This window comes from Camelus ferus, chromosome 16, assembly GCF_009834535.1.
Source record: "Camelus ferus isolate YT-003-E chromosome 16, BCGSAC_Cfer_1.0, whole genome shotgun sequence".
Lineage (NCBI taxonomy): Eukaryota > Metazoa > Chordata > Mammalia > Artiodactyla > Camelidae > Camelus > Camelus ferus.
The window spans coordinates 21,405,585-21,418,041 of record NC_045711.1 but is presented as its reverse complement, the minus strand read 5'-3'; the positions used below and the strand labels follow the sequence as shown (position 1 = coordinate 21,418,041).

The 12,457-nt window shown below is 51.1% G+C and overlaps 2 protein-coding genes across 11 annotated transcripts in view; both read left to right on the top strand.

The window, feature by feature from the left end:
- Nucleotides 1–2,786, top strand: part of ENDOV (endonuclease V) — a 91,918-nt gene extending 89,132 nt beyond the window's left edge. The window contains exon 11 of one of the 2 annotated variants that reach the window (XM_032456634.1): nt 942–2,786. The gene's annotated coding sequence lies outside the window, so the exon portion shown is untranslated. Of the gene's footprint in view, nt 1–329 lie in introns of both variants that reach the window. The other variant, XM_032456635.1, reaches the window with a different exon arrangement.
- RPTOR (regulatory associated protein of MTOR complex 1) overlaps nt 2,632–12,457 on the top strand; it is a 241,590-nt gene continuing 231,764 nt past the window's right edge. For 6 of the 9 annotated variants that reach the window (XM_032456628.1, XM_032456625.1, XM_032456621.1 and 3 more), the window contains exons 1-2: nt 2,632–2,760; nt 4,433–4,577. In XM_032456628.1, the coding sequence (XP_032312519.1) occupies nt 2,705–2,760; nt 4,433–4,577 (201 nt within the window). In that variant the 5' untranslated portion in view covers nt 2,632–2,704. Of the gene's footprint in view, nt 2,761–4,432; nt 4,578–8,132; nt 10,332–12,457 lie in introns of those variants that run through there. The other 3 variants (XM_032456622.1, XM_032456623.1, XM_032456626.1) reach the window with 3 other exon arrangements.

Genomic DNA, 12,457 nt, shown 5'->3' with positions numbered 1-12,457 from the left:
GCCCGGGAGGCGGCCTCTCCGATCGCTCTGAGGAGACAGTGGAGGGGCCAGGGTATAAAGGAGTTTGTGCCACAAAGAGCAGGTAGTCAGAATGTAAAAAGATTACTGTTAATTAAGAAAAGCAGATATCCCAAGTTAGGGAAGCTTAGCGCTTTGCTGTGTATGGAAGGCAGAGATCTGGGCGCACTGAAATCATCCCTTTGAAAGGCATCTCAGCTATTCAGGGCCAGTGTCCTGTTATCCCACATCCCGAGGCCCCTCGGGTGCACCATCGGGGTTGCCCATATCCTCTGTGTACTGATGTGGCCGGTAGCATCTTCCATCCACAGCCCCCAAGGGCACGCCAGACACCCGTGTCGAGCTGTCGTGTGGGCGAGCAGTGGCCTTCTGCTGCGGCTGTTGGGGTCCAGCACTCAGCCGCTCTTCACTAAGACAAGGAAGTGATCAGACAGGGATAAAAGCCAAGATTCCGGGGCCAGGATGTTCCCGTGCCTCAGTTTACTCACTTGGGGGCTCAAAATAAAGTCACTTTGCTCCTCATGGTCAGGCCAGCACGGCCCCTCGCCTTCGCCCTTTGAGCCTTTGGGCAGTCATCCTTCTGGGGGTGGCAGTGGGGGTTTCTCAAGCACCACCCTGGGGGGCCCTCCCCACTGCTTACCCCTCCACAGGGTCAGCCTAGTGTGGGCAGACAGGGTCGGGGTCCCCAGAGGAAGGGAACCAGAATGTGGCTTTCGGGACAAAAGAGAAGCATTGTAGGTGACCTCGCCTGGCCACGGCGCCCGCCCCTGCTGCGGGAGGTGTCTCCCCGGTTATCGATTCTAAGGGGATGAAAGGACGGCAACGAACAGCGGCCGCCAGACCAGGGGAGTCACCTCCGGGGAGCAGCAGTCAGCGGTGAAGGTAAAGGTTAACCTGAAGCACATCCTCCCGCCGTCCTGCAGGCCGAGCGCCTCGTGGCCTCGCTGGCCGAGCGCCCAGGGCCTGGGGCGCGGTGATGCCGGCCGCGCTGACCTCCGGGACTTCTGCCATCTACAGCGTGGGCTCCGGTGACCTTGGCCCCAGTTCTGTGCCACCTTTCCCCTGCTCTAGCCCCTCCATGAAGATGCACGTGCCCTTAGCTTGAAACTTGCCCAGTTGTGCTGTTCAGGGAGACACGGCTTCGGGAAGGATCCCGGTCTCCTTACGTGTTGCGGGTAATGAAACCCTTCCTCCCCCGGCACGTTGGCTTGGTTGTGTCTTTGGCGCGACACCCCCTGGGAGGCGAGCCCAGACGTGGGGGGCTGGGGACAGCTGCGGCCCTGAGGTGCGGTGCGCGTGCCAGGCCGGGCGCTCAGGGCAGCCGAGCGGTCGGCGTTCTGCCTCCGCGGCGGCTCCGCGGGGCCCTGCTCACCGGAGCCATTTGGCAAACCCCGCCCGCGTGCCCGCCGTCCTCCCCGGCCCTGTGCCCGCTGCGGGACAGCGTCAGAAGACGTGGCCCTGTCTTCGTGGGACTCCTGTCCAGCCGGGGAAAGGGACAGCCAAATAAACACAAATTGGATCAGAACTGTACCCACGGGTAGAGGGTGGAGGGTCCCACAAGTGGGTAAAGGCAGGATGGCTGGTTTCTCATCCAGCAGGGACGTGCGGGGCATGTCGGGGGGGGGGGGACTGTTAATGACATGTCCAGACAGAGGTGCCGCCAGAGCTGCTCCCGGAAGTCAGCGCATTTGGTCGCCTGGCGAGAACTTACCAGCCCCCAGGAGCCCTGCCTGGCCAGGCTGCTCCCAGCTGTGGACCCAGCCCTCGCCCGCAGCTCTGCGTCGAGGCACAGCGGGGACAAGTCACCATGACCGCACGCTTCTCCAAGGCTAGACTGGGGAGCACCTCTCAGGAAACGCGTCACCACCGCCACGCTGGCGCCGGCGGGTGGAACAAGCCCCCGGGGAGGATTCACACCGTGCTTAAGAACAGGGGCCTCGGGGCTGTGGGACCCCCACGTCTTGGCACTGGGACCGCCCCGGCAGCTGCCACCCCTCACGTTCTAATGGGGAGGGGACAGCTCCCCCGGCCATTCTGATGGAGCAGAATTTGGGATCCTTAGCCCTGGAGTCAACCTGCAGGTTTGAATCCTGGTTCTATCATGTTACCTGTGTAACCTGGGGAGGTTCCTTAATCTGTCTGTGCCTCAGCTTCCTTATCTGTGAAATGGGGGCGGTGGGCGGGTTGTGGGTATTGAGTTAATATGCATGACGTGCTCAGAAAGGGGCTGGCGCACAGGAAGTGCGCTATGCGAGCCGCCGTCCTGCCGATGACTGTTGTAATTAGTACTGAATCCAGCACTGAGCCTTCCAAGGCCCCACACGCAGGGTTCAGGTCCCTCAGGACGTTTTTGGAAATGAATAGGAGGGTGCTGGTCAAGTGTCTTTGTAACCAAAGGTCTACCCTTTGCTGAATTTCATGAAACCAAGGGAAAGTCAAGACCACACGCGACATCCCTGAGGGCTGTGCCCACAATTAAAAAAAAGTTAAAGTCCTTCCCTGTGGGTCACCCCTACACAGTTTTCAGGTGCTATCTGCACCTGGGGTCCACGCAACCATTAACAGTGTTGATCTGCAGAGCACTGAGACGTGAAGACTCGGGAAAATATTCCCGTTATAAGTGAAAACGACAAGTCACAAAACGAAACGTTTTATCGGGGAAGGCATAGGTCAAGCGGAAGAGCGCATGCTCAGCGTATACAAGGCTCTGGGTTCAGTTCCCAGCAGCTCCTCTAAAAACAAGTAAGTAAACCTAGTTACCCTCCCCCCAAAACCCCAAAACAACAACAACAACAAAGAAATGTTTGTTAAATAGTGTTGTTTACACAAAATTGAGTGGTGCTTTTTTGCAAGATCTTACAAATGAGTGTATCCATTTATAAGAAATACTTACAATATATCCCGGAAGGCTATACAAAGAAATATTAATAGCAATTATGTCTGAGCAGTGGAGTTAAAAGTGTTTCTTTGTTCTTTACTTTCAAAAGAATGTTTCAGAATGTTATTTTTTAAAGTAAAAAGCAAATAGAATTTTAAATATATATATACCAGAAAGAAAAGGCGGACGGAAAACACATAAAATGGAAAAGTGGTTACCCTGGGCTGTGGACTGATGGGTAATTTTTATTTCTTTTCTTCATTCTTTTTGACATTTTCCAATTTCCTCCAGCAAGTGTTTATGACTTTTATTTTTTAAACTTAAGAAAAATTGTCAAAGTACTGTGTGTTACTGTTTAAAATGTCAAGTAATATTTCTGGGAGCATCTGCAGGGAGGAGGGTGGTCCCTGCCCGCCCCGCGCCCCATCACCCCAGCCCTGAAGCAAATGGTCTACGTGTTGGGCTGTTTCTTCTTATATTCATTTCAGCACTTCTCCACAATGTGTTTACAGTGTCTTTGCTTTTTAAAAATCAGTTTATGGTCGGATCCACTATTATCTCCCGTGAAAAACGGGACATTCTGCTCTTACCTCTCCCTTCCACCCCACATGTAAGGTTTTCGTATAAAGAAACAATTAAAGTTATTCAAAAAAAAAAAAAAAAAGGAACAAAAAGAGGAAAGGAAATCCACTTCTGAGGCTCAGGCATACATGCTGTGGTGTCCATGACCAGATGGAATTTAACCGTATGGCAGCTGGTTACTGATAACCAGCTTCAGCAAGTCCTCACCGTGAGCCTGGACTAGCTGATTTGATGCTTACAACATCTCTATGAGATGGGAACTCTTAGTTTCCCTATTTGACCCACGAACTTGGGGCTGGGGTGCGTTCAGCGCCTCTGCCGGGATCCCAGGACGCGGAAACGCCAGACTGGGGACTTCAGCCTTGGTGTGTGTGTGGCTCCCAGGGGCACAAGGCGGTTCTCGGGGCCCCCGGTCCTGGCCTTGGACGTGCTGGTTGGACTCTCGCCCAGGCCTGGCCAGCAGAGAAATCTTGAGAAAGCTGTTTAATCATTCTATGTCTCAATTTCCTGGCTGGATCTAAAACAGGAGCCTTCAGGGGGGTTGTTAGGAGGATTAAACGAGTTAATTCTCATGCAAAGGGCTTGGCTTTCCAGGAACGCTCACGAGCAGGATCACAGTATTTCAGTTACTGGCATGGCCTCTAATCCCCCCTATTAAAGGCAGAGGCAACAGCGGGGTTAGCCTTGGCTCCCACAGGACCTCGTGCTCACAGAGAACCTGAGCATCACGGATGGGATGTGGATATTACACAAAGTGACAAATGGGGGCTTTAAAAAGAGAAGTGGTGGTGGTATTCGCGTTTTCCTAAAAGTAGAATCTTACTGTAGGAGATACTATTAAAAAAAAGGTTCTAAACTTCAGTTGGCATTTTTTTTTAAATTGGATAACACATTTTCTCAATAGAATTTCTATCATAAGCGCTTTCCTTTGCTTTTTTTTTTTTTTCCTTTAAGCGCACTTTCTGCTCTGGGCGCAGACGCCGTTGCAGTGATCCCACCTCTGGGGTCCTGGGGGAGGAAGAAGGGCGCTCACACCAATGGAACTTGTGACCTGGCGTCACCTGCTGAGTCCAGGCTCGTTCTGCTCTCCACACGACAGGCCAGTAAATCGGGAGACGAGGTACTGGGGCCAGGAATAGCGACTTTACTCAGAACACAGGCAGACCAAGAAGATGGCAGGCTAATGTCCTGGAGAACCATCTTCCCCAAGTCAGAATTCAGGCTCCCTTTATACCACAAGGGGAGGGGGTGTGCTTGGCTGTTGCAAACTTCTTGGTTCTTGGAAATTCTTGGTTCTTGGAATCCTTTGTTCTTGCAGCTGTCCATGTGGGTCAGGTCACGGTGTCCCTGTAAACCTCGAACAAAACAAATGTTACTTTCTATCCTGCAACGTGTTATCCTTATATGATGGAAAAGTTTTAATATCCTTAAAGGACAGAGCCTTGTGAATGGGCCCTCCTGTATATTCCAGGTTATAGGCATCATTCTTTACAAAAGGTGCAGAAGCAGCAATGACTCAGCCCAGGAAAGAGCACAGGGTCAGAGCCAAAGGAACGGGCCGAATATGGAGGCAGATTTGTTCTTTCCTAGTCACTGGCTTTCATCCCTTCTCCACGAAGAAGTCCCAAGGGCCGTGGACGGGGCGTCTGGTCCAGTGAAGGCTCGGAGCTTGTGCGCCAGCCTCCAGACTGAAGGGCTGGGCGCCTGTGCTGCAAGCCGGGCCCCGTGGGGACTGGGCCTGGGGCAGGTTTGCTTCCAACTCCCCCGCTCCTCACCCCGCTCCGAATTCTAGGGTCTCCAGACCCCCTACACAGAACAGCCCCCAGCGTGGGGAGGAAGCGGCCGGGGGCCAAGAACCCACTTCTGCTCCCTTCCTTGGGGGCTTCCTTTTCGGCCGGCTCTTTAAGTCTGAGGCGCTGCAGAAAGTCTCAATTCTGGAAGAAGAAATACAGACAGTGGGTGAAGGTTTTTGATACGAGACATCTTTTACCATAGTCCCCGGGCTAATCGGGGGTCAGCCCCTTTTAAAAATGGAATAGCATTATTGTTTGTTTCTGCTTCTCAGAACCTCACTTGCTCGGGGTAAAAGATGTGTAAATAAAACAGAAAGGCATGCTGCAGGGGGTGAGACGCGCGTGCGCAGATGTGGCCGTATTTTTGGACGGGTGGGATGGGCAGGGAGGGAGGCGGGCTCACGTGGGCTCCTGCGGCCGCGTCTCCATCTCCGCCTGCTAGCGCTGTCACTTCCCTTCCTCGCCTCTTCACGCTTCGCTGTCAACAAAACATCTGACCTGCAGGGGGAGGGTGGCTTGGATTCTGCTAAAAACAGAGTAATGATGCTCAGACAAAAAGCAAAGTACTTTATGTCTATTTTGGTTTCTTTTAAGCTAAGCGCAGATTTCTCTGGGAAGGACAGGAGCTGGCTGGTCTCCCCAATGGAAAACAATAGCTCAGCAAGGCACCTGGTTTTCTCGAGTTGCTTGACCTCCAGGCTCGCTCCTGATTCTTGGTGACAAAACACATTCAATGTCCTTGATTGCTTTAGTGGAGAAACTGCAATATTGGAGGATGGAACACAGCCCATCCTGCCTGCAAATGGAACGCCTCTGCTCTGATGGTCTTGTGTTTTGATAAAAGATCAGCCAACAGCTGAGCTTGGAGGCTGTGAACACCCAGCCTCCTAGGTTCTTCGGGGCAACGTGCTACGTACCCCAGGCATCTGTCCAGACCCTCTCTCTGCCCTGGCTGTTCCCCCTAGATTTCCCCCTGACTTGTGTTGTATTTGACCTACACACTCAGGTTCTCTATGATTTGTTCTCTCTCTGCTGTGTCTTTGGCTTCTGATTGCCAAGTAGCCTGAGACTTAGGGCTGGAAGGAGTCTCCTGGTCTACCTTCACATCCTAAGACAAGGTCCCCCCTTTCTGTATAGGAAGGTCAAAGGTTACTCTGTTGTTGGACATCAGCACTGGGCAGAAAAGCCCGTCCCCTCTCCCAGCTCCGCATCTGCAGCCTGATGTCCACCCCCAGCAGGATGTCATCCACACCCTCCCCCACCATCAGAGCTTGAATCAGTCCAGGTTTCACACATTTTTTGAGTTTTCATGATTAAAGCATCTCAATTTAGAGACTTTGTGGAAAGCAGGCAATGTCCTTGCTTGTGAAAAATTGGAGACGTTGGAAATCGGAACTGCCGGCCCCAGTGGCCGGCTGATCACACGCCATGGTAATGAGATCGCCGAGGTGGGAAATATTAGCCCTTGAATTTCCAGCCTGTCATTAGTCATAGACGCTCGCTGGTGCTCACTGCCTTCCAGAAACCTCAAGCCACGCTTCCAAACGCTTCTCTAGGACGTGAATAGGGTCGCTCATGACACACTGGAATGAGGTTTGTTTTAAATGTCACAATGCTGTGAAATGATTCAAACCCACTCAAAAAAATTAACTTTATTTTTTGTTTTGGTGGGGGGAGGGCAGTTAGGTGGGTTTTTTTTTTCTTTTAAACGGAGGTGCTGGGGATTGAGCCCAGGACTTTGTGCGTGCCAAGCATCGCTCTACCCCTGAGCTTTACCCTCCCCTTCCAGCCCATTCTTGAACCTTCAGGTTGGGAGCTGGGCCTTCACCAGCCCCTTCCTGCTTTTTATATGGAGCACAGAACTTTGACCCTTAAGTGTCCTTAGTGAGTCACCCTCTTCAGGTTTCTCTTGTCTCAGACGTGGAGACTGAGGACGGAGAGCGGCAGAGGTTCTGGTGGTGACTGCAGGAACCGGTGGTCGGCTGGGCTCAGAACGTGCGCATCCAACCCTCAGCCCAGGGCACGGACTCCGAAAGGCCTCTTGGTTCTGGGGTCACATTTGTGAAACAGTAGAGGGTGTGTTTTGTGATGTAGTTGGGGGGAGGGGGGAGTCGTGTTCCGATTTAGTAGATGGGAGATTGGATGATTGCGCCCAGTATTCATTTGTCCAGTGCAAATATTTACTGAGGGCCCACCCGGGCTGGCACGGAACCACTGGGGGAGAATGTTGCCTAATATCCCCACGTCCGACTGATTTGGAGTTGTCGTCAGGGTTACCTGATAAAAAATACAGATCCTGAATTCCTGTCCTCTGTCTCCCTGTGATCCAGCAGGTTTGGGGTGGGACCCAGGCATCTTTATTTCAAAACGGTTTCCGAAGTGATCCTGCCAGCCGGCCAGGGTTGGGTCCCACGGGCTGCTCTACCCCATCCACCCAGGACGGCAGCCAGGGAGAGGGGCTTTCCCAGGGTGACGCACCTTACAGGCGGGGAGACCGAGGCGCACACAGCCTAAGTGGCTTTCCCCAGGTCACAGGGCCAGTTAGGAACGGGCAGGTTTAATGCTGCTGCTTTTCTGTAGTTGTGGCGTCCAGCGGCGGGGCCCGTGGATCTCAGCCTTCACTGCTGTGTGCGGCAGGGCGACTGAGCAGCGGCCGGAGTTGTGCTGCTGCCTTCAGGGGAGAGCAAAGTCTTCTCAGGCCCCTGCGTCCCTAAGCCTCTGCTGGTGACATGGGGCATATTTTGCCAACCACAGAGAACAAGGAAAAGGAAGATTTTAGCCTCCATCTGTGTTTTGGTGAATTTGTCCTGAGTTTCTTTTGTATTGAGTTATAGTCATTTTACAGTGTTGTGCCCTGAGTTTTAGTGGGAGAATTGGACTCATCTGGATATAATAACTGAGACTGTTTAGAATGATAGCAATTTAATCCAAGAATTTTTATTAAACGCTTGCTATGTGCTAGGTGAGAACAGTCTGGCAGTGTCCTATCCACCCAGCTGTTAAAAGGAACATAAGCGCCATCAAGATTTTGGTAAGGAATGCCACGTTGTGTCAAGGCCCTAGAGAACCACACTGAGAAAGAGGGGGACTTTCAGAGCTCAGCATGAGGTTTTAGACTCATAAAGCCCCCAGGGCCGCCGGATTTCGCCCTAGCTGGAGACCTGTGTTACTGGCGTTGTATCGGGCACTGACTATATACACACATCCATCCACGCGGGTTAATTTTATCCCTCGAGGTGGGTATTATTAACCTAGCTGTATAACTAGGGAAACTGAAGCTGAAGTAGTTAAGGGACTGACCAAGGTCACGGAGATAGAAAGAGACACAGCTGAAATGCAGATCGAGGTGGGCCTGACCTCAAAGCCCAAGAGCAAAGGGGAAGATGAGCCTCTGTGCCGCCTGCCTGGCTTTATCTCACGGTTCCATGTGTGTCTCACTAGACACCACTGGAGGCAGGCGCTGCCGGGGGTTTGTATCCCCCCCGCAGGGGACACAGCTCTCCACACGGCGTAAATAGGCAATGTTCACGGAGCAGAGCAGTAAAGACACGCAGGAGGCTGCCACGCACGGAAATCTGTAGCTTTCAGCTGTTTGCACGTGATGTTGTATCACAATAAGCATCAACCGCTCAGAAAATAGGATGAATTAAACAAAATGTTACAATTGTCAAAATTAATTTTTTCACTCAGTGTTCTCTGAAAAAATTAAAATGTGATTGATACTGTGGAGGATACTACACCCCCCCAAAATCCAATTTTTTTTTGTTATATTGTCAATGGTTCTATCTGAAGCTTTTGCTGCTTTTTCAAAATCTGGAGGAAGCAAAATGTCAGTTTCTTTAATTTCAGAAGCACGTAGGTCCATTTGTAATAATAAAAAGCTTTTTAAAAAATTAACACAGTTTCATTTATAGGACTGATTTGATATGACGCATCTATTGAAGAATGGCGATACACTCTGGAAAGCGGAATTGTGGTAACCATGGTAACGGGGGGGACAGGGCCCTCTGTCGCCGCCGCCTGGGAAACACGGCCAGAACGCTCCGAAGAAGTTTGGCCTACTAGGCACGCCGTAGGGCGCGGTGCATGCTGGGCCTTGCAACATGGCGTCCTCCTTGGTGTGCTGATGAGAGGAGTTTCACTGTAGCTTCAAACTAGAGGGCAAAGCTCTCCAAACCCAATAAGCCCACATTACCCTTTTTACCCGCGGCTCCGTGTTGCCGGTTCCTCAGGACTCGTTCTCAGGCAGGAGAGAGCCACGGGGCCGGAGGCCAGGGCCGGCCAGGCCGCGCGGGTCCGGGGCTGAGGAGCCGGCTGCGGGCGAGCACGATGGGCCAGTCCTGGCCTTGGTTGCAGCAGCTCCGGCGAGTGCGGGACCCGCAGGGCTGAGAGTGGCTGGAGGAGGCCCGAGGCGCTCTGAACCTCTTCCCCTCGGCCGGAGCCCTCAGCCCAGCCGGCGATCGCGCACCGAGAGCGGGCGGCCTGCCTGTCCTCCGTTGGAGGCCGAGAGCAGGGTCATCGTGAGGCCTGGAGTACCGCACGCCTTTGACAGCTCCGCTCGCAGCCCCTCCGGGAACGGACAGCCTCAGAAGCAGCCGGTGGCTTGGGATCTGGGGGCGTGTGTGCCTGTGCGGAGCTCCTTGGGTTCCCTCAGCTCTCACCGCTCTTCCCACCCGCTCCGACTTCCCGCGCAGAGTTAGAGAGAAGGACCGCAGACTTTTTGCCGGAGTAAGGGTCTCTGCACACTCTCCATCCATTTCTTTTTCTACTTCCCCTTTTTCTGTTTTTTTTTTTTTTTTTTTTTTTTTTTCCCCGCCAGTTCTAGTACACACAAGTTTTTAAGGCTGGAGGTTCTTGAGCGCTTACTGCCCAGGACTCCTCCACCCCCTCCCCCGCTCATGGAGTCCGAGATGCTGCAGTCCCCTCTCCTGGGGCTTGGGGAGGAAGATGAGGCCGACCTTACAGACTGGAACCTGCCTTTGGCTTTTATGAAAAAGAGGCACTGTGAGAAAATCGAAGGCTCCAAATCCCTAGCTCAGAGCTGGAGGATGAAGGATCGGGTAAGTGGATTGCGACTGCGCCCCTTGGATCTTGGTAGTTTTTTCAAGGAAGAAAGTTCAGGGCCAGAGAGTGCCCTTGGGAAAGTGGCAATATTTTTTCCCAGCCACATGTTGCAAGTCAACCAGAAGGCACAAACCATTTCAGACTCCAGTTTTTGTCTGTAAGTGGAAAAGGCTGTTTTGGTTGGTAGTTATTCACTGGATAGTGTTAATTTGATTCAAACTAAGTCCTAATTCAGACAAGAAAAGTTAAGCGAGTTAGAAAATACATTACTGTACGTATGTACACCCTCTTTGATACACTAAGCCCTCTTAATAGTTAGAGGAAAGACAACTTGGGATATAATATTTGCACCCACGTGGTTGGTCTACTTTTGTGGCTAGTTTACTTTTTTTTGTCCAAGCTAGGTGAAGTGCAGATGTGTAATATAGTACACAAGGAAACAAGATTACTGGCTAATGTTCAGCTAGTAACAAATTAATGCAAAGTTATTTTAAAGTTACAATGAACTTCATCATAGCCTTCTAAACAATTTGTCTTGAATCTGGACTTTCCTCCTTTTATGTGGTCCCATGTTACGTGGAGATGGAATTTCTCTGATAGTGGAATTAGGGTATGGTGGGTTGAACTTGGGTCTAGGTTTTAGGGGGTCTTCATGGTGTTAGAGTGTAGATAGCAACTCACAAGCAGCTGGTAGGAAGGAAAACAGTCAGTTTTGTTGAATCTGTCTTTAGTTAACCATCTATTTCCTGGTTTCCAAAGCAAAAGGGTGGGACTGTCTCCTCTATGAATGCTTATAATTTGTGTATTGTTTTCTCCTTCGAGACAATATTTACTTGAACATTTTAGTATAAGAGGGGTTGTTGGTGTTAATAACGCAGTGTTTGCCTCAGGCTCATGAATATGTTTATATAAGACTGTTCTTAGTATATGATGTTGAGCATATACAGGATTACCCTTATGGTAATTCTAGTCAGTCACTGGTAACTGGTGCTTCATTTGTTACTTGGCGTACCTTTAAAGGGTTAGGAAAATTTGTTTCATCTAAAAGTAGTTTAGGGAGTAAGAGAGATGGTCATTGGAAGAGATTGTGTAAAGTCTGTCCTAGGGACATCTTTATACTAATTATGTAGTTTAAAGCTTTTGTGGTTGCTATGCTTATATGAAAAGATTTATTTTAAAAGTCACTGTGATTATTTTTTTCTTGAAGGGCATTTTTTTTTTTCCTTTTGAAATGTAGTTCCCTTTGCTACCCCAAACCCATGCTCAGACTGTTCAAAACTGATTATTGGATATATTTTTGATTTTCTAATTAAAATTAATCTGTGAATGATCAGCATTTCCTGAGAAGCTCTTCATAAGTTATTAAGGGGAAGGAAAGTTCTGTGAGTCTGAGTAATGACTGAGATCGCTGTTTAGAAAGAGCCAGGGGAGAAAGTTTGCTGTATCCGACCTTTGCAAGTTGTTTAATAAAGAAGAAAACCAGCAGCTAACGTTTTGGGTTCAGTCTTGAGAGCTCGGCGTCTTAGCAGTCCTTGTAGTCTTCCCCCCTGGTTAGACCATGAGTGGGTCTTGTCAGCACACTCTGCCAGGACAAAGGGTGCAGATCCAAGTGATGCTGAGAGTTGGGAGGCAGCGGGAACGCGTGGGGCAGGCCAGGTATGAGGAGGGCAATGGCACAGGCTCACAGAGAAGTGGCAGCTGAGCTTTGACTGGCGTCTGACTTTCTGAAGAGCACATGCTGCAGCTCAAAGGGCAGCGGAGCCTTGGCCAGGTCTCTCTCCCTTTCTCTCTCGTTCTTTTCTTTGAGAAGCCAGAAAACTTTTTTTTTTCTAAATGTGAAGTTATCCAATTTTAAAATCGTGGAAATAATTCAAATGTTACAAAGCGTGAAGCTGTGCAGTCGCGCAGCTGGCTGTGGCCGGCGGGGTTCGCGTCTGACCTCACGATCCTAGGAGCCCTGCGCGCACAGGCACACGGGCGGGCCGCTTCCCGCAGGCTGATGCCGCAGCTGTGGGCCCGCTGTCCCGTGCGGGGACCTCCGTGGACCACTCCTCCTGCCGGGCCAGCCACCCCCTCAGTGCAGGCTCGGTCACTGCTTCTTGCCGTGATCCGAATGCAAGTC